Here is a 21,795-nt window from a genome sequence, read left to right on the forward strand (position 1 = left end):
TTGGCCACATGATGCAAAGAACTGACTCACTGGAAAAGACCCTGATGCTAGAAAAGATTGAAGGCAGGAGGAGAAGGAGATGACAGAAGATGAGATGGTTGGATGGCATCACTGACTCCATGGACATGAGTTTGAGTAAGCTCCAGGAGTTGGTGATGGACAGAGAAGATTGGTATGCTGCAGTCCATGGGGTTGCAAAGAGTCAGACATGACTGAGCGACTGAACTGAACTGAACTGAAGTGAGGGCAGAGGTGTTACAGGTGGAAGCTGGTGACCCTTGCTATGTATGGCACAACATTTGATATGACCCTTGCTTGAGATACATTAGGAGTAGACTAGTTACGACTATAACCATCACCCTAGAGAAGTTGGTTCAGAATTGTTTGGACGTTGGTGAGGATTGGTTCCTTCTTGCTACTTTCAGCAGAGCCCCCCTAGAGAGACTCAGGATTCAGGAAGACAGATATAGGCACAGGGGGAGGAGAGCACAGCTTGGCAGGGAGTTTCCCACTGCCTGTGGCCTGTGACTTGTGCCTGTGTGGTCAGCAAGCCCAGCACTGCAGATGGTCTCATGGTACCATGAGCTGGAGAGAGACAGGAGGAGAGCAGGCATGTAGAAAGCAATGAACACAAGACAGGGGACCCAAGGCTTTAACCCATGACTAGATGGGGCCTTTGCATGTGGAACTAAATGGAAGCTAACCTAGTTCCCAACTGCCAATCAGTGGCCCCTCTACATCTGGGCAGTCCTGACCAGCGCAGCCTCTTGCCTCACTTCTCAGGTGGGTATGAGGATAGGTCATGGACAGTGAAGGTGCCGGAGAGCCAAGTCAGACCTGGTGAGGCACAGGGCCCATAGCTCTCCTCCTGGAGCTGAGTATGGGTACTGGGTGCTGTCCCAGGGATGCCTCCCCACCAGGAGAGGGCCTCCAGCACTCATGTAAAGTTGCCCACAGGGGACGCTGCACACCCTGCACATAGACAATGGCTCAGCTCACTTAAGTGTGTGCAATCATTGCATTTAAAGTATCCACACCATATGCACAGCAGCTCCACAACAGACTAACCCTTGGACACAGCAGGCAGCTTGGATGCTGCTGTTTGCCATCCTCCTCCTTCTCCATACGGCAAGTTGGGTGTAAGGCACAGGCCAAGTCACCTTTAGTTCAAGGACCTGGTGGAGAAGCTGCACCTTGTCCAGAGGGATTCAGCTGAGCTGCTTCAGGGACTGGATGGGACTTGGTTTGTTCTCTTGACAGGGGCTACATCTTGCTGCAGCGGGGACTACATAGGAAGGGTGGAGAAGCAGCTCGTTATCCCTGTTACCGGTTCTCTTCCCTCTGAATTAGCCAGTGGAAAATCCTCAGGTGGGGAACACAGGTCTCTGATTACTGTCTAGGGGAAACTGCCATACAGACTTGAGACTTTACAAAAGAGAAGAATATTTGAACTTCAAGTGCTGACCAGCATTACTTAGGGTCCTAGCATTTCCAGCCCAGTCATATGAAGTGGTTTCAGAGCATCCCTTCCATCCCAGGGTCTGAAAAATATTTCCTTTGTATTTCACTCATTCCTTGCTGTCCGTTTGTAGGTTTGTAGCTCATTCAGAGACCACCGCTGTGTGTGTTGTTAGGTCAGGGTCTGCTTTTGCTTTTCTCCTTTGAGGGAGGCCGTTTTCTCAACACTTTCCGATGAACAACCCGCCCTCTTGCCATTTATGGTGGAGCTACTGTTGCCATGTAATAAGTTCCATTTGAGCAATGTCCAGCCCTGAGTCTCTGAGTGCTCCTTGAGTGTCTTGAGTGCTCTTTGTTAATTCCCCAGTATTTCAGAGTGTCTTGCTGTCTGCAGAAGAGATTTCATTTTTTGTTACATTTTCTGATTGCTTATTGCCAATGCAGAGAAATGTTCCTTTTTCTAAGTTTTAAGATAAATGCTTTCGCCTTCTTTAATAAAGAAAAAGTATTTAAGATGATATATATTTTTGTCTGGAAAATACTCAGTGGATATTTTATATTTTATACTTTACACTGAGTTCCATAGATGTGAGAATAAAGTGCTTTGCTTTCATTGCTTTATAAATAGTCTGTAATTTTCCAGCTGGTATCACTTTTCATCCAAAGGTTTTGTAGACAGTGTTTCATAAACTCCAACAGTTAGAGTTTGGGGAGTCAACTTTTTATTACATATCTAGTCTAATCTTGATAGTTTAAAAGGCATACTTTAAAATATTTGTATTCTTTGTGTTGTCATCTACAAATCTGCACTTGGCATCTTTTGTCATCAAGGTCTAACTGTATGGTCAATTTATGTAGATGTCCCATGGGTAGGCCCACAAAATGTGTATTATCTATATAACTAATGAGTCTTTTGACACCTAGGCACTCATTTACTGATGGAGGGATTATTCCTCCTCATGCAGCATCATGTTTTTATCAACCAAAACCTGTTTTGATTGCAGGTACCTGTGTATCTAAGTCCCTGGTCCTTCCTGCATTCATAATGGCTTGTTGCACCAACCCAATGATTCGCGGGGCTCCCAGGGTTCCCAGCACCTCGCGGAGGCATGGGGAGGGCTGGTCCCGGGTCAGGAGTGGAGCCGCCGAGTCGCTTCTCCTCCCTCAGCCTAGAGCAGCCACACTGGGCGGGGCTAGGCGGGTCGCAGGCCGGAAGTCGAGGCGGGACTTCCGGAGCACATCCTCGAGGCCGAGCAGCTTGCTTATCTCTTCATTGCGCTCTTCCCCGAGCAGCTCTAGGCGGCGGCTCTTCGCGTGGTGGCGTTTTCGCGTTGCTGATCGCGCTCCCTATGACTCCGATGCACCGGCGGTGGGTGCTGGCCGCGGGAGGCCTGTCTCGGGTGCGCGTGGGGCCGTGGAATCGTGGGCGGCTTGCAGTCTCGGAGGGCCCCTGACGGGAGGGCGTGTGAGGGGCGCCCTGTGGACGCTGTGCGACTGAGCCGAGCACTCCCTGCCCTGGAGGCGGGCGGCGGGACCGCTCGGCGAGGCAGCCGCAGAGCGACCGGCAGGTGTGCGCGAATAGTGTTCTGTCGCGTGTGGTTGGGGCGGAGGAAGGGCCTCAGGAATTGGTGCAAACGTTAGAGCTGTCCGGAGCCGGGGGAGAAATGGATGGGGTTGCCGCTTGGCGCCCGATTCTGCCTGAAGGCACAGTCGGTGGTGGATTCGCCCTCCGGGTGGAGAGGGGTCTCACGGAACGGGGACGGATTTATTCTCCCCCAGGGGAGTGGGACTGAGGATGGGTCAGGCCCATCCTGTGGCTGTCTGCCGTGGAGTACTGGGCTGGTAATTCTCACAGTTGTGTATTTGCTTAGCACCAGGTGAGCCGTTAGCCAGGAGAATATCTGCTTCCAAGCTCAATGGTAGAATCCAACTCCTGAGGTTGCTTTTTCCTTGCTGTCTGTCTTTATCTCCTGGAGACCCCATTTCTTGCGCACGATCCATGTATCCGAGTCAGCAATGGCTCGCGTGATTAGATTGGGTCCACCAGGTAATTCAGGCCTGTAGCCTTAATTTCCTCTGCAAAATCTCTCTTGCTGTGTAGTGTAGGTCCCGGGGATTAGGATGTGGACATGGATGGGGAGGAGCATCCTGCTACCTCCCGGACAGGATCCCACAACTACTAAAGTGGGAAGAACAAGATGTAAAATGACATAGTTTGGTGTAACTTATAATAAAAAGACAAAGAAAACATACTCATGTTTGCTTGTGTAAGCTTAGAGCAACCAGGATGGGCATCTTGGAAACTGGGAATGGGCACTGTGGCAGGCTGGGGGATGTGTCACCTTATCTTCTCTTTAACCTTTTGAATTTTGAGCTATGTGACTGTGCCCCTGGTCAGAGGCAGTGATGATAACCTCAAGACTTTAAAATGAACTGAATAAATACTACAAAGGATGGACTCTCCCATGGGAGAGAGAGAGTGAAAGTTCCCCCTGCTCTGTTCTGTTGCTGCATGGATGAGTGCCTTGAGTCAGTGTTTTCCCTGCTTGTGCACCGTCTCTCCGAGCGGCCACGCCAGGTGAATCTTCCTGAAATGTTTCATTAATTCTGCCTCCCAGTGGAGAAATGTGGCTGGTGCCTCACTTTCCTCAGGTAGTCAAAGCCTCGTCCAGTCTGTGCACCCCCGCCTCCCCCAGGAACTGCCTCTGAGGTGCGTTCACACCTCTGTCCTGTCTCACCCCTGCCGCCTTCTGCCTTTTCAGCCAGAACCTGGTTTAAATGCGGACCTGCCCCAGGCTCTGCCGCTTCTCTGCCCAGCGCACCTGCCCGTCTCACTGATGCATCTGCTGTTATCTGTCTCCCCACTGAAATCCGTGAGGGTGGTGGTCACACTGTCCTCAGAATACCTTGACATATAGTGGGTGTTTTGGAAACACTGAAAGCATGAGTCCAAGAGGAGAAAGTCAGTCCAAGGGTTGTGAGGCAGTGTCTGCCAACATTTCCTGCCTCGTCTTCATTACTGAAGGACAGAGGGGTCAGTGGTACCTGCTCATGGTGCGTTGTGAATCAGGGGCTGAGGGATGTTGCCCCCTCCTAGGTGGGATGCTGGCCAGGGCATGGTGCATTTGCTCAGAGGCAGGGTAGTAGGGAGGGGGAGAAAATCGTAACTTGTCCATATGGGGTCCCATCCTGTGCCTGATTGGGCAGGCCTCCCTGCTTGGAGATACCAGTTAGAGCTGGAGATAAGCCCAGTCTTTAGCGTCTTCATGGGGTAAAGGATGTTGGTACCTCAGGACTGGAAAGATCAGCCAGGGAATTTGATGTGGATGCAGAAGTGAATCCTGGGACACCAGCGTGAAGAGGGAGCTAAGGAGGAGTCTGGGAGGGAGCCAGCCACTGGTGCAGTGGGAGAGCAGCCCAGGAGGGTGGGATGGGGACAACCACTGTGGGTGCTGCTGGGCAGCAGAGCTCAAGCTGCCCAGTAGAGTGGCACTGTGATGACTCCGCGCATGTCCGTGGTGAGGCTCCCCTGGCAGCCCGGCCTCTGAAGCTGCTGCTCCTTGGGAAGGTCACTTGGTCCACTTTCAGGGCATTGTGTCAGGACCAGGGTGACCCACATCAGATGCAGGTGCCGTGAGAGCTGCTTCCTCCTACCATGGCAGTCTTGGGCCCTTCCAGATGTGCTCACAGGCACTGTGGGTCACCTTGCTGTGTGGTCAGTATCTCATTCCTTCCCACCTGTGGCCCTGGCTTGTGAGTCTGTGTCTCCTTGGCTGGCTGACCTCCATTGGTTCCAGGATCAGAGAATGTGGTATCAATCATCAGGCCTTCCTGAGGTCTCAGGGTGAGGGGTGGAGGAAGTGACCCCTGCCTGATGTGCCAGTGAACCCCTGGAGTTAGCCCCTCTGCACACTCACCTGTGTCCTTGCTGGTCTCCAGGTCCCAGCCATGCCCAGCTTCAGAGTATGCTCTAAAGAGGCAGCAGTGGAGCTCTCAGTTCCGGGACCATCCCCTTGGACCCCTAGAGCCCAGGCCTATGTGGAGTGATGCTCCTGCCAAGACCCACGCTGGATCTGCACTTCATGTTTCCCTCTGTTGTGGTGACGCTGAGCCAGGAGCCACCTCCCCTCACCATCAGCAGCCAGGTACTGGGTGTGCATTCCCCATTGATGCCCTTGTTCTGGGGAGACTTGGTCTACATTCCCCTGCACTTACCTCTGGAGGTGTCCTGTCAGCGTTTGGGGCAGAGTGCCTTGTGGACTTGCAGGGCCAAGGCTGGAGGTCAGAGAGGAAGTTGGCCTGGCACCTGGCTGCCCTGGTGCCCTGAGCGGGACTCTGGTTTCTTCACCTGAAATAGAGGGTGTGACATGATGATCACCAGCTGAGCCCTGCCTAACTTCCTCGCCAGACTGGTGGTAGTCCTGCCCTGAGGTCTCTGCTCTAATCCAGGCCTTGGCCCTGTTCCCTCCTGGCTGTATTCACACTGCCCAGCTGCTCCCATCCCTGTTAGGTACCAGACAGTCCTTCCTGAAGACACCTCACCAAGTTGCCTCCTCTGTGGCCCTTTCAGCAGGGGATCAGGGATTACTCACTGTTAGCTCTCCTTGCTGGGATCTGATGATGGCTGTTTTACAAGAATACACCTACATGGGAAGTATTATACTGAGGACATGTGGGCAGAGTATCCTGGGCAGACTCTGTGTGGCCAGAGAAGGTTGGGCTGAGGGCAGAGATGGTCATAGGTGTGTTGGAAGGATGAGATGGGTAGAGGATGAGAGGCATGATGGGGCCAAGAAGTGGCTCTGAGGGAAAAACTTGCTGCCAAATGACCAAGGGTGTGCCAGGCAGAGAATGGCAAGTTATGTCAAGACCCTTGCTCCAGGGAAAACACAGGTTGATGGTAGCTCATGTTTTAAAAGCCACTATCGAGCAAAATAGTGGAATAGGCAGCTCCAGACACCCATTTCTTCACATAAACTGTTAAAACAAAAACAAGTAGAAGCTATCAGGGCCAACGTAGTCAGAAATCTAGAAAACAGGTTTACAGCAACCAAGCAAATGCTGAATCAAGAAAGAGGCAACTTAAAAATGAAAGCTTCACAGATACTTCCCGGTTCAGCATCATATTGAAAGTGAGCATCCTGTGTTCCTAGTGTGGGACCCAGAGGGAGCAGAGCAGAACTTATTCAGAAATCACTTTGTTCTTCCCTATGTGGGGTTGGAAAAAGAATTGAATCCAACTGTTTGTTTGTCTCTGTGTTGCCTAACTCAGAATTACTTGGTGGAAAGTGCTGGGCTCAAAACATAGAAACATGAACTGAACTCCCTCAGGCACTTGGGACATCACTTAATAGTACAGTCAACTTCCTAAAGCCCAGGAGGGAAGGGCAGATTAATGAGGACATTCAAAAGCACCCTCATATGTCAGGGAATTTAGAAAGCCATGTACAGACCCAGGATAGAAGGTATACTCAGAAAAGACCTATAAAGATTGTAGTGTCACCTCCAGCTGATCTCTGTGATCTGTGGAAGCAGGAGCCACGCAGAGTAATAATTAGTGCTGAAGTAGTTTCCCAGTAGAGCACAGTAAATATTCTCAAATGTCCAGTTTTTAACAAAAAAAAAATCATAAAGAATACACATAAGCAGAAAATACAGCTGCTTATGTCAAATAAAAAATTAATTGACAGAAGTGTCCCTGAAAAAGCACAGATACTTAACAGATTATAAATAAGCTGTCTTAAATGTGCTCAAAGATCTGAAAGAAACCATGGACAGGGAACTAAAATCTATGTATGAATAAACTGAAAAAGTCAGTAGAGATAGTTGTAAATATACAATTCACATTTTATTTATTATAAAAAGAAACAGAGTGGAAGTCCTAGAGCTGGGACTTCCTGGTGCTCCAGGGGTTAAGGCCCTGCTTGGCACTGCATGGAGCACAGGTTCGACCCCTGGCCAGGGAACTGAGATCTCACATACCTCGTGGTGCAGTCAAAATAAAGAAGTCCTAGAGGGAGAGCTAAAGAAACTGAAGTGAAGAGTTTTTCGGAGGATTTCAATAGCAGGTTTGAGCAGGCTATAGAACTGGTGAACTTGAAGTTATCCAGTCTGAGTAGCAGAAAGAAAAAAGGTTGAAGAAAAGTGAACAGAGCCTAACAGACTCATGGTGAAAGGCTGTTGCTGAGCCGTGCAAGATGCTGGGATTCTTGTCCTCTGGAGGAGAGGAATTCAATCTGTGATCAGTGACAAGGCTTGACTGCTCAGAGCTTTTGTGTAATAAAGGTTTATTAAAGTATAAAAGAGATAGAGAAGGCTTCTGACATAGACATCAGAAGGGGGCAGAAAAAGTGCTCCCTTGCTAGGTTTTAGCAAGAAGTTATATACCTATTAGCAAGTTGCTAAAAGGAAATGTCTCAAAACTCAGAGTGGCACCAGGCCCCTCACCCACAGCATGTGTTTTGAGATAACATTGGCACAAGGTGAGTCATCCCGGGCCATAAAACAGTTGACATGAATCTTGAAGAAAGGCAGATTTCCAAGCAAATACATAGTCTCATTCACATAGCTTAAGAGAACATTTCCGTGAGTAAAACATACTGGTTTGTTGAGCCATGATCAGTTCTAAGTCTTAGGTGGAACCGACTTGAAGAAAGATAGAGTCTAAGATAAATACATAGTTCATTAACATAGCTTAAGAAAAACATTTCCATAAGAAAAACTCATTGGTTAGCTCAGGTTTGAGAAAAGTTAAGTTCAGGTGGAACCAGGTGTCATTATGGCAACACAGAATTTTAAAAGAAACTTCCTTTTAATTTTGTATAGAGAAGGGAAAAACATCTGACAATTGTGGTTTGTTTCCTCCTGCTGCTTAAGAGAGAGAGAAACAATGTCTGACACTTGCAGCCTATTTCCTCTCTTGGGGCCCCTAGCCCTCCTGCCTGTTACCCTCTCAGTGGGACACACATGGGAATCCAAGAAAGAGGGGAGAAAGACAGAAAGGGGTGGAAAACGTGTTAAATTTGATGAAAGATGCAAAAAAGCTTTGCACCTACATGTCTAGAAAGCTCAGCAAGCTCCCAGTAGGACAGAGTCAAAGAGATCCACACTAGGACTCATTATAATCAAACTGTTGAAACATTGAATCTTGAAATCAATAAGAGAAGCAAACCATCTTATATAAGGTATCCTCAATAAGATGAACAGCTAGTTTCTCATCGGCCCTTGGAGGCTGGAAGGCAGTGGGATGATATATTTAAACTGCTTAGAGAATGAAACTGCCAACTAAGAATTCTACATCTGGCAAAATTATCTTTCAGAGTAAAGACAAAGTTAAGGTATTCTTGGATAAACAAAAGCTCAGGGTGTTTATCACCAACAGACGTGCCCTGTGAGAAGTGTCAGAGGAAGTGTTACAGGCTAAGAGGAAAGGGTATTAGGCAGGAGCTCAAAGCTATACAGAGAACCAAAGATCTCTGATAGAATTAACCACATAGGTAAGGATAAAAGCTAGTATTGTTATATTGGTTTATAACCTCTCTTATGATTTAAAAGACAAATGTGTGAAATGATCATAACCCTATACTACTGAACATATAACATGTAAGGATACATTTGTGACTGCAACAACATAAAGGTAGCAACATACCTGTAGAGGAGTGGAGTTTCTTTATGATACTGTGGCTACTTTGGTTAACAGTTCAAACTTGGTGGCTTTATTCTGAGGATTCAACATACAGCATGGTGACTATAGTTCATAATGTATAGTGAACTTGTCAACTGCCAGGAGAGTTGATCTTGAAAGTTCTCACCACACACACACACACACACACACACACACACACACAGTGGTTACTGTGCAAGGTGATGGATATGTCAGTTATGGTGGTCATCATTTGCATATATATGTGTATCAATTCGTCCCATTGTGCACTTTAAACTTAATATGATGGACTTCCCTGGTGGTCCAGAAGTTAAGAATCCACCTGCCAATTCCAGGTACACAGATTTAATCCCTGCTGCAGGAGGATCCCATGTGCCACAATGCAGCTAAGTCTGTGTACCACAGCTGCTGTGCCAGTGCCCCAGAACCCGTGAGCTGTAACCACTGAGGCCCGTTTGCCCCTAGAGCCCATACTTTGCAACAAGAGAAGCCACTGCAATGAGAAGCCTGTGCACTGCACCTAAAGAGTAGTGCACCCCCTACCCCTGCAACTAAAGAAAGATGATGCAAAGCAGTGAAGACCCAGCACAGCCAAAAATAAATACATTTCTTTCTTAAAAAAAAAAAGATAACAACTTACATGATGTTCTATGGCAATTTATTTCAATAAAGATGGGGCAGGGGACCAAAAAAGCTGAAGGGAGAGGGCCAAAATAGATTGTTTTAGGATGTTAGAGTATTAATTATAATCGCCATGATACAACTAGGAAAGTATCTTTAAAATATACACAAAAGGAATAAAGAAGAAAATCAAATGGTATGCTGCAAAAAATAAACTGAACGCAAAGGAAGATAGTAATAGATCAAATGAGGAACACAAAGGTCAAAGACATTGAAAAGATTCAAGAAGCAAAGTGGTAGAAGTAAGTCCTTCTTTGTCAGTAATTAAATGTTAATGGTTTAAACTCATGTCAACAGGCAGATATGTCAACAGGCAAATACGGACAGAATGGATTTAAAAAAGTATGACCCAACTATATACTGTCTACAGGAGGCTTACTTCAGGAGGCTTCCAAAGGAAAAAATAAGCTTAAAGTGAAAGGTGAAAAAGATATGTTCCATGCAAATAGTAACAAAAGAAACCTGGGGTTACCTATTAATATCGGACAAAGTAAACTATGTCAAACAACTGTACAAGAGAAAAGAAGGATATTATATATTGATAAACGAGTTAATTAATCAGGAAGATTATTGTTCAGTCACTTAGTCATATCTGATTTTTGCGACCCCATGTACTGCAGCCCGCCAGGCTTCCCTGTCCTTTACTATCTCCAAGAGTTTGCTCAAACTCCTGTCTGCTGAGTTGATGCTTTCCAACCATCTAATCTGTTGTCCCCTTCTCCTCATGCCCTCTATCTTTCCCAGCATCAGGGTCTTTTCAATGAGTCGACTCTTCACATCAGGTGGCCAAAGTATTAGAGCTTCAGCTTCAGCATCAGTCCTTCCAATGAACATTCAGGGTTGATTTCCTTTAGGATTGACTGGTTTGTTCTCCTTGCTGTCCAGGGGACTCTCAAGAGTCTTCTCCAGCATCACAGTTTGCTATATATTGATAAGTCAGTTAATCAAGAAGATAGAGCAGTGATAAACGTAAACACTAAAAAGAACCCCAAAACATGAAAGATGCATAGATTTGAGCGAAGAAAGAGATGCTTCGGTAGCAGTTGGAGACTTTAATACGTCACTTCCAAAAGTTAGGAAAAACATCTAAACAGAAGTTTAGTAATGAAACAGGCAAATTGAGCAATACTGTAATTAATAGATCTAATAGACATAGATATACCCTCTGCCCAAGGAAGCAGATACACAGTCTTAAGTGCATATGGAACATTCTTCAATGTAGACCATATATTAGACTACAAAACCAGTCTCAATCAATGTTGAAATAATATAAAGTATCATCTCCAAGCAATAACTGCAGGAAAACTGGAAAATGCACAAATATGTTGAAGTAAAACCATACACTCTTAATCAGTTGGTCGAAGAAGAAACCACAGGGAAGTTAGAACGTACATACAGACAAATGAAAACAAAGCCACAAACTACCAGAACTCACAGGATACAGGGAAGCCTGGAGTGGAAGTTTACAGCAGTCAATGCCTATATTAGGAGGAGGATAGATAGGTCTTAACAGCAGTACCTGACTTGACATCCTAGGGGTCTGTGAGAAGAGTAAATGAAACCCAGAGCTGATGGAAGGAAATTATGAACATCGGAGCAGAAATAGAGACTGGAAAAGCAATAAGAGAATCAATGTATTTAAAAGTTTTTTTGAGATGATTTAACAAATGACAAAAACAGCACACTGAAAATCAAGTGAACATGGGATGGGGACATTATTACCAACTATACAAAAGTGAAAAAGAGTAAAAACCAGTTCAGTCCAGTCGCTCAGTCATGTCCAACTCTTTGCAACCCCATGAATCACAGCATGCCAGGCCTCCCTGTCCATCACCAACTCCCGGAGTTCACCCAAACTCATGTCCATCGAGTCAGTGATCCCATCCAGCCATCTCATCCTTTGTCGTCCCCTTCTCCTCCTGCCCCCACTCCCTCCCAGCATCAGAGTCTGTTCCAATGAGTCAAATCTTCGCATGAGGTAGCCAAAGTATTGGAGTTTCAGCTTTAGCATCATTCCTTCCAAAGAACACCCAGGACTGATCTTTAGAATGGACTGGTTGGATCTCCTTGCAGTCCAAGGGACTCTCAAGAGTCTTCTCCAACACCACAGTTCAAAAGCATCAATTCTTCGGCACTCAGCTTTCTTCACAGTCCAACTTTCACATCCATACATGACCACTGGAAAAACCATAGCCTTGACTAGACGGATCTTTGTTGGCAAAGTAATGTCTCTGCTTTTTAATATGCTATCTAGGTTGGCCATAACTTTCCTTCATTGCACACCAACAAATTAGATAACCTACATGAAAGAGCTAAATTCCTAAAAAAGAGACATATTACCAAGAGTGACTCAAGAATAGGTAGAAAGTAAGAACACACTTATAACAATTAAAGATTGAATCTGTAACTTTTAAAACTAACAAACCAGGGCCAAATGGCATCACAAGACATTTAAAGAAGGATTTGTGCTGTTTTGTCAAGCTTGCAAACTATACAAGAGGAAGGATAATCAAAGACACCACAGGAAAAGAAAATTTTACATTAAGACATTTTGTGGCTGTATATACAAAACCCTCAACAAAATGCTAGCAAACTGAATCCAGCAGTGTTAATAAAAGTGTTATATCCCATGACCAAGTGGGATGTAACCCAGGGACACAGGAGTGGTTCAACATAAGAACCAATCAGTGTCATTTACCACATTAAACGAATGAAGGGGAAAAGCTATAATCATCTCAATTGATGCAAAAAAAAAATGTGTTTGACAAAACCAAATTCATTTTCATAATGAAAACACTGAGAACTCCATTCAAGGCAACCTCCTCAACACGATAAAGGGCATTCATGAAAAACCCACAGCTAACATCATGTCATTAGTGAAATATTAAAAGGTTTTCCCCATAAATCAGGAAAATTTGCCTGCTTTCGCCTCTGCTCTTCAGTTCTGTTTTGGAAGTTCTAACCAGAGCAATCAGGCCAGAAAAAAAAAAAAAGGATTCAAATTGGGAAGAAAAATAAAACTACCTCTGTTTGTATAAGGCACAATCCTATATATATAATAGGAAATCCCAAAGAATCCATTAGAAACCTGCTAGAGTTAATAAATTCAGCAGAATTGCAGAGTACAGGTGAGTACACAACCATACACCAACAATGGTGGGAATGTAGAATGGCATAGCCATGGTGGAGTACAGTTTGGCAGTTCCTCAAAGTTTAAACATAGCGTTACCATGCGTGCATGCTCAGTCACTTCAGGTGTGTCTGACTCTTTGCAACCCTATGCAGTGTAGCCCACCAGGCTCCTCTGTGGGATTATCCAGGCAGGAATACTGGAGTGGGTTGCCATCCCCTCCTCCAGGGGATCTTCCCAACCCAAAGATTGAACACATGTCTCCTGCATTGGCAGGCGGGGGTTCTTTACCACTAGCACCACCTGGGAAGCCCTGGCATTACCATGTTACCCAGTAATTCCACTGCTGGATACATACCCACAGAATTCAAGGCAAATATACTCATCAAGTACATGTACGTCATATTCGTAGCACTGTTCACAGTAGTCAAGAGGTGTAAGCAACCCAGATACCCCAGTGGATGGATGCAGAAACCAGCTGTGTTGTGTCTGTACCGTGGAATATTATTCAGCCAGAAGGGAGTGGAACACTGGTACCTGCTGCAGTGACTGGACCTGCAGAAACATTAGGTTGAGAGGAAGAGTCCAGACATCAAAAGTTGTGTATCATGATTTCATTCACATGCAAAGTCAGGAATGAGGTAAATCCATGGAGACAAAATGCAGGTGGGTGGTCACCAGGCGCTGGGGGCCAGGAGATACGGACTAATGCACCGGGGCTTTGAGGTGATGGAAATGAAATGTCTTGGAACAAGATACAGATTTTGATTGCACAACATTGTAAATGTACTAAATGCCACTGAAGTGTTCATTTAAAACAGTTATTTTGTTTGTTAACTTCACCTCAATACACATAACAGTAAAATGAAAACAGAGCCCCTGTGGGGACGGAGAGGGGTGGAGCCCCCGGCCGAGGCTGCGGTGCCGTCGAGGGCTTGTGTGGCGGGGCAGGTGCTGCTGAGTCTCTGCTGGGCCCCTTGACAGCCACAGCCACGCGAGGACTTGTGAGCATGGCTCTGATGGGGCACTTTTCACAAACCTGGGAGCAGCTAATCATACAGGTCTCCATTGTTTCCTCTTGGGAAGTCTAACAGGTTTGCTGTGTGCTGGCTGGGCCAGTTGGTGCCACACTTGTGGGGGCAGTGTGGCAAACAAGTGCATTTGTTTACACATCTTTTCCTTCACCATTAAACCCAGTGTTTTTAATGAAAATTTTTATTAAAGCATATTTCTGATTTTATATTTCCTTTCAAAAAAAGAACTTTCATTATTGTTTCCAGTAATTCTTATGTTGCAGAGAATTGTATCCAGTCTAGCAAATCAAGAATGTCATCACCCTCACCCATAGGACTCACTCTTGTTTCCCATCTCAGTAAAATCCTTCCAGGCCAATAGTTTCTCTGGCCCCAAAAGCAGTTCCCATTTCCACTCCCTCAGGAGCCACACCAATGACCTTGTCTCAGTTGGGTCAGCGAGCCATGCCCCACAGGCCAGATCCAGCTCACAAGTTGTTTATGACCTGCAAGCAAAGAACAGTTCACACTTTTTTAAGGATTGTAACAGAGCAGACCTTATGACAGAGACTGCAGCCACGGAGCCCAGAATGGGTCCTCTCTGACCCTTCATGGAAAAGCTGTGTCCCTTCTTGTGCAGCCAGGAGAGGGTGGGGCTCCCTGGGCCGCCCTGCCCAGACCCTTGTTTCCTGCAGTGACCTCCCTGTTTGTCCCTGCAGCCCTCACTGTACCCCTATCACACATGGGAGCCCCGCTGGTGCCCCACAGCTGGGGCCCTGGGAGAAGATGGAAGCCCACCTGCAGGTGATGACAGGCCTGCCTGACGGTCAGCAGGAGGGTGAAGCAGGTTGCTTCATTGTGTGCAGCCACATGGTCAAGCTCCACTGAGGGGGTCTTGGCACAGACACTGTGCAGGGCTTTCCAGCTGGGCCATGAGTCAGGTGACCAGAATGCAAACTGCCACCACCAGACACATTGGCAGGGCAGTCAGGCTGAGCATACAACACAGCTGGGTCTGTGTTGAGGAGAATAGAAGCCTCCAGGTGACGTGGGGAGACAAAATGCTGTTGTGGGGGGAGATTCTAGAAGTTCCAGTAGGGGAATGGAAATCATTCCTGAATCGAGGGGCAGGTCAGAGGGCAACAGGCCCAAGGAGGCTGAGAGTACTGTGGGGTGCCCTTCACCTACCCACTCAGCACCCCTTCATGGCCCCAGCCCTGGGATATGGAGCCCTGTTGGGAACAGTGGTCAGAGAAGTCCTCTTCTGTGAGGTATTTCAGCTGAGACAGGCTAAAGGGACAGAGAGAGCATGAAGACCATTGGGGAGGTGGCACCATGAGACTTTCTGTTTGTCATTTCAGGCTGGGACACCAGGACTAAGGGCCAGGAGTTTGTTCAGAAGGAAGAAGTTTCTGAGGACTTGGAATCACATGTAGAAATATCAGACAGCTCTGGCAGTGATGCTCCCCAGACACCTGAGCTTGCAGTACTCCGTGGTGGTGTAGAAGAAAGAGACTGGGGGGTCCCTGAGGATGAGAGGCAGATGCACCACCCTCACCAGGAGGGGGCCTTCACTCTTGCACAGATGCTTCTCAGGAGCCCCTCAGGAGAGAGAGAGGTGGACTGGGAAGACATCAAGAGCAGCTGCAGCCGGAGCCCAAGCCCAGTGGAGTGTCAGGGGCCTCCTGTGGAGGAGAGGCCCCATCCACGTGGCATACAGAGCCTGCCCTGCAGCCTGGACCTGCCCAGCTGCACAGGACTTAACGTGGCCAAAAGCCCGTTCATATGCAGCGAGTGTGGGAAAACCTTTGAAGGAGACCCTGATCTTACACAGCATCAGACAGTGCACACTGGACACAAGTCCTTCATCTGTAACGAGTGTGGAAGGCTCTTCAGCACACACACAGGCTTCCTTCAGCACCAGCTCACCCACCATGGGGAGAAGCTGCATGTGTGTTCTGAGTGTGGGAAAGCCTTCTGCCAGAGCTCCAGCCTTAAAAAGCACCAGAAGTCCCATGTGAGTGAGAAGCCCTACGAATGCAGTGAGTGCGGGAAGACCTTCAGGCGCAGCTCCAACCTCATCCAGCACCAGAGAATCCACTCTGGCGAGAAGCCGTACCTGTGTCATGCCTGTGGGAAGGCCTTCAGGCGCAGTTCCAACCTCGTCAACCACCAGAGGGTCCACACAGGGGAGAAGCCCTTCGAGTGTACTGAGTGTGGGAGGGCCTTCAGCCAGAGTTCACACGTGAGGAAGCACCAGAGGGTCCATACCGGGGAGAGGCCTTACTCATGTAGCGAGTGTGGCAAGCCCTTCAGCCGGGTGTCCAACCTCATCAAACACCACAGGGTCCACACGGGCGAGAAGCCCTACAAGTGCAGTGACTGCGGGAAGGCCTTCAGCCAGAGCTCGAGCCTCATCCAGCACTGGAGGATCCACACCGGGGAGAAGCCTCATGTGTGTGCTGTGTGTGGCAAGGCCTTCAGGTACAGCTCGGTGCTCCAAAAGCACCAGATCACCCACACGGGGGAGAAGCCGTATGAGTGTGGCGTCTGCGGGAAGGCCTTCAGCCACAGCTCGGCACTCGTGCAGCACCAGGGTGTGCACACGGGCGACAAGCCCTACGAGTGCCGCGAGTGTGGAAAGACCTTTGGCCGCAGCTCCAACCTCATCCTGCACCACCGGGTCCACACGGGGGAGAAGCCCTATGAATGCACTGAGTGCGGGAAAACTTTCAGCCAGAACTCAACTCTCATTCAGCATAAGAGGATCCACAATGGGTTGAAACCCCACAAGTGTAACCAGTGTGGCAAAGCCTTCAACCGGAGCTCCAACCTCATCCACCACCAGAAGGTCCACACTGGAGAGAAGCCCTACACCTGCGTCGAATGTGGGAAGGGCTTCAGGCAGAGCTCGCACCTCATTCAGCACCAGATCATCCACACGGGCGAGAGGCCCTATCAGTGCAGTGAGTGTGGGAAGTCCTTCAGCCAGTGCTCCGTTCTCATCCAGCACCAGCGGATCCACACGGGGGTGAAGCCCTACGACTGCACGGCTTGTGGAAAAGCCTTCAGCCAGCGGTCAAAGTTGACCAAGCACCAGTTGATCCACACCAGGGAGTGAACCCCTCGAAGCTTCACCCTGACCCCCTGGCTGTGCCTTGCTCTCCCTCCCCAGACTTGAGGTGCTCTCGCTCACTCTGTCCACCCATGAGGCCACCGTCCACAGAGGCCACCGTCTACACACTGGGGACCCTCCTGTGGTCCTGCTCCTTCTCCCAAGTCCCCTGCCATCACCCTTGTCTCTTGTGAGCTCATTTCTCTTTGTTGTTTGTTTTTCCAGTTTGTTATGAGACAGCTGTGCTTGTTAGAAGGGAAAGGATTATAGAGGCTGTGCACTCATCCATAGAGTTTATTACTGTAAAGGAACATAACCAAGAAAGTAAATGACATTTGGTTTGAGACAACCACAGACCTCGGTGTGCTCACTAGTCAAGGGACTGAGTCCTTTGTCAGGGGTTGTGGCTGGTATCTGTTTTCATGTCAGGTTGAGAGTTTTCAGGTCTGGTTGCTGTCACTACCGCCCCCCCTCCCCCACATCCTACCTGGTAATGGGACCTGACCCTCCCTGCTCCCCCCTTTCCAGGGTGTCTGTCTGCAGTCTGTGGTTATGTGTTTTTGCTCTGTGGTGGCCCAGGCCCTGTGGCCCCACTCAGGCTGAAGCACGATTGTACATGAGGCAGTTCCTGAGCTCTGGTCCTGGCCTCACCGACAGGGGCCGCTCTACATGCTCCTGCCTTCCTCTGTCAGGCTCCCGGATCCATCGCCAGACATTTACAGGGCACCTAGGTGCCCCTAAGAGGTGGGCATTGGCTGCCGACTCCCTGCACAGGGGAACTTAGCCCAGAAGCCACACTTCTGCCACCAGGGAGGTCATGTCCTGGGAAGAATGGGGGACCCCTCCGCACTGTTCCAGGAGGAAAGGAGGCAGTGGCTTGTAGTCACAAAGGGAAGGGAAGGTGTGGCTTCTGAGTTCTCAAGGAAGTAGAGGCAAGGCCAGCAGTTGCAAATGTGGAGGGAGAGGTGGTTTGAGGCTGGAGAGAAGAGAGGGTGGAGGGGTGACTCAGATGCACAGGCGAGTCCATGGGCTTGGGTGGCACAGGCTGCCCAGGCTCCCCTCCAAGGCCCCGTGAAGCAGCTGTCCCTGCTGCCCTGTAGAGGCCCTGTCATACCCTCCCCTACACTTTGGGCACCATCCCACCCCGTCTCCCTAGGCAACAACTAATGGGATACAGTTTCCAGACTTGGTCTCAGCCTGACAAGACTGCTCCTATTCTTCCTGTCAGGCAGCTCCTCTGGCTTCACGCTCCTCCTCCGTCAGTCTGGCTTTGATTTATGATTCCTTTTCTCAGTAAGTATCTGTGTCCGCCTCGACTCCGCTCTGTCGCTGATTGGCCCGCTTGCTGCTGGCCTGCGTCGCTCAGCCCTGCTGCACGTGGTGCGCTGTCACATCCTCTGCTACAGAGTCAGAGACCCCTCCAACAAGAGGCTGAATTGGTGCAATACCAAATTTGTGCAAGACTCCTCCACGGAAGGGGCTTCAGCCACCTCCTGCTAGGCCTCCTGGAGTCTCTGGACCACTCATGATGGCACTCAGTTGTCCAAGGGCTTCTGATGCAAGAAACTGCCCTCTTTCCCCCATACAACATGCCACTAGAGCTACAATTACTGAAACTGGACCTCCTGAGCCCATGACCCTTTGTACCCAGCTGCTCATTACGCTCTGGGTCACAGAAGCAGTACCCAACAAACTTAGGGGCTGCCGAGCTGCCTTGGTGCAGGATGGAGCTGAACCTGGGCCTTTGGCCTGCTCCACCTGCAAGAGGAATAGCCTCACCTATTCTCAGCCCCTTTCCAGATGTCAGGCTGCTGGACCCTGTCCACCTGGAGAGCTCCAGGGTGGGATGAATTCGGGGGAACAGCAGTGGGAGTTCCAAGACTATAGGCAGAGAAGTGCCAACTGTCATGGAAGATGGAGCTCAGAGGGAAGCTGCTCCTCATTTCTAACCAGGACGACCCTGATACAGGGCCAGACTGGAGGGCCAGCATGCCTGGCCAAACACCAGGCCGTTGTCTTAGCGCCCGGTGACTTGACTCAGCCTCATCTGCGCATTTCTACAAACTTGTGCTGACACCTAAGAGTTGAACCCTTTGGTGTAAAAAGCTCCAGGAATCTCTTGCCTCACAGATGCCCCCCAATACTAATCAAGCTCTCTAGATGGCTCTCCCTATACTTAGGCACAACACGAAGCCTCCCCCACACGCCCTCATCCCCTCCAGAGTTCCAGGTTTTACTGAGAGTGGCCAAGGCGCTCTTAGTTTTACCTGCTGCAGGCTGCAGAGTCCACACAGCTTGTTTAAAGAGGCTCTGAATTAGCTGAGTGAAACATGGTGTGTCTCTCATCAAACATCAGGGTGAGTGGTGACTAGCAGGCTGGCACCTTGAGGCCTCATCCTCCTCATTTTGTGCCCACATCTGGAAAAGCAGAAAAGCCAGCCGAGTGCTCTGCCCTCTGATGCCAACAGGAGACCGAAGGCATCCAGGCCCTCACCTGGGCCCAGGGACCTTCCCTCCAGCCGCTCCTGCTGACCGCAGCAGAGGCCCAGGCTGGTGACCCTTCTTGCTCTCAAGCCACCTCAGACCTGTTCCAGAGGCCTTCTCTACCCTCCTCAGAGACCTCCTTTATGTCAATAATAAAGCTTTTCATACCTTTAAAAAACCAGAAGCCCTGCTTGGCCTCCACACCTTCTTCCACTCTGGTCTTTGGTTTATGGATGTCAAGTTCCTCTGTACTGTGACTTCTCCTTCAACTCCTTGTTCTGACCAAAGCCTGGCTGCTGTGACTGCACAAGTTCCCCGGAGCCCTCACCCTTTCCCACGACCTCGAGAATTAGAGATCAGGAGGACGATCTCCTGGCTCCTGATTTCCACATCCATACACTTCTGCCTTCAGCTAATAATGCCAGCTCCGTTGAGAACAACAGAAAAGCAGCCCTAACAGCTCAAAGCTGCCCTGCGTTAGGGCTCCCTGGGCAAAAAATGCCAGTTGGGGCCCCTAGGCCCGGCTCCAGGTGGCTCCCTGGTATCAACTGTGCCATGGTTTCCATGTGCTGGCAGAGTTCTGGGAGACTCCTCCATGGATCCCACAGCCCAGGCCTCACAGATGATGAATGTAGGGGAAAAACTGTCCCTTGACACCCATGGCCTCTCTGTGCAAGGAGAAGCAGGGAGACTGGGGTGGTGTGTGAGAGCAGGGCCAGGGTCCAGGACCATCCTGAAGTTTCTATGGCTTTGGAGTCAACTCAGGTCTGAGTGGAAAACAGGGCCTTGATGGCTGAGGACAGTGCAGGCCACGCCAGAGCAGCCAACCACGTAGGATGAGGTTGGTTCTTTCCCCTGGGGCTTGGCAGACACTGGCCCCTGGGCTTCCCTGGAAGTAACACAAAGGCATGGGGTGAGGTGGAGGTGGCCTGACTGCAGGTACCCTGTGAGGCTTATTCTGTATGCAGGTTCTTCTGGGCTCATGGGCCAGACTGTGAATCTTCCAGACATCAGAACATTGACTGGGGAGACCACTGCCAACTGGAAATGTGATAGAAAGATGGTCTCAGATTCAGGGGAAAGGACCAGTCTCATTCTATGTGGTAGTGGGGTAACAAGATAGCCTTTTGGAAAAAGGACAAAACTAGACTTACTCTTTACATCTCTTGGCAGAATAAAGTCCAAATGGAACAGAGATTTAAATGTAAAGAAACAAAACCAGATGAGTACTGGGTGAAAACATGGATGGATTCCTCCAGAACTGGGAAGTTAGGGAAATTTTACTGTAGCTTGAAATCAAGCAACAATAAGGGAAAACATGATAAATTTCATTGCACAGAAATAAAGTTTTGCAGGACCAACACCTTTATATTCAAAATAAAAAGACAAATGGTGAACTGGAGGAAGTGTTTACAACTTATGTTATACATGACATAAAAATTAATGTACATAAGGCTATTTAAAATTAGGGTTTCATTTTCAACAAATGTTGTTGTAATTATTGCATAACCGTATGCCAACAAAGTGAATCTCAATCCTTGCCCCACACCATCTAAAGAATTTAACTCAAAATGTATCATCAACCAAAATGTACAGCAGAAACTTCTAAAAGAAAACATAAGAGAAAACCTACTGACCTTCACTTTGGTCAAGATTTATTAAATAAATAATCTTTGGTGAAGATTTATTAAATAGGACACACAGAGCAGGAATTTTCGAGGAAGGAATTCAGTGAGTAGGAGCTCATCAAGATTTAGAACATTTGTTCCTCAAAGGAAAAGGCAAAGCATAAACTGGGAGAAAATATTTGCAAAACATATATATCTAAAAAAGGACTTGTACTCCATGCTATAAAGAAGTCCTGGTGACTTCCCTGGTGGTTCAGTGGGTAAGACTCCATGTTTCCAATGCAGGGGACCCTGGTTTGACCCCTATTTGGGGAACTAAGATACTGCACACTGCAACTAAGCCTGAGTCAAAGCTACTGAGCTCACACAATCTACAGAAGCCTGCACTGCAACGATGACATGGTGCAGCCAAAAATAAAATAATAAAAAAATAATTTATTAAAAGTGATTTTGGAGTCTACTCTTTATACCATCTCTCTGGTATCATATTGATTGCTTATATAACTTGTCAGTTGCATCAAAAAAGACTGTAAGTGCTTGCAATTTTTAATCTTAGTGTTAAGAACAAAGTTTTAAAAAATCTACAACTTATGTCACAAAGGGTTAACATAATCAGTTCAGTT

At 48.2% G+C, this 21,795-nt stretch overlaps 1 protein-coding gene across 1 annotated transcript; it reads left to right on the top strand.

The window, feature by feature from the left end:
* On the top strand, positions 5,400 to 21,620 carry ZNF16 (zinc finger protein 16). Its single transcript, XM_005688769.3, is given in 3 exon segments — positions 5,400 to 5,502; positions 5,504 to 5,603; positions 15,307 to 21,620. Coding segments are annotated over 3 exon segments (1,956 nt in total). The 5' UTR covers positions 5,400 to 5,406; the 3' UTR covers positions 17,067 to 21,620.

This window comes from Capra hircus, chromosome 14, assembly GCF_001704415.2.
Source record: "Capra hircus breed San Clemente chromosome 14, ASM170441v1, whole genome shotgun sequence".
Taxonomy (NCBI): domain Eukaryota; kingdom Metazoa; phylum Chordata; class Mammalia; order Artiodactyla; family Bovidae; genus Capra; species Capra hircus.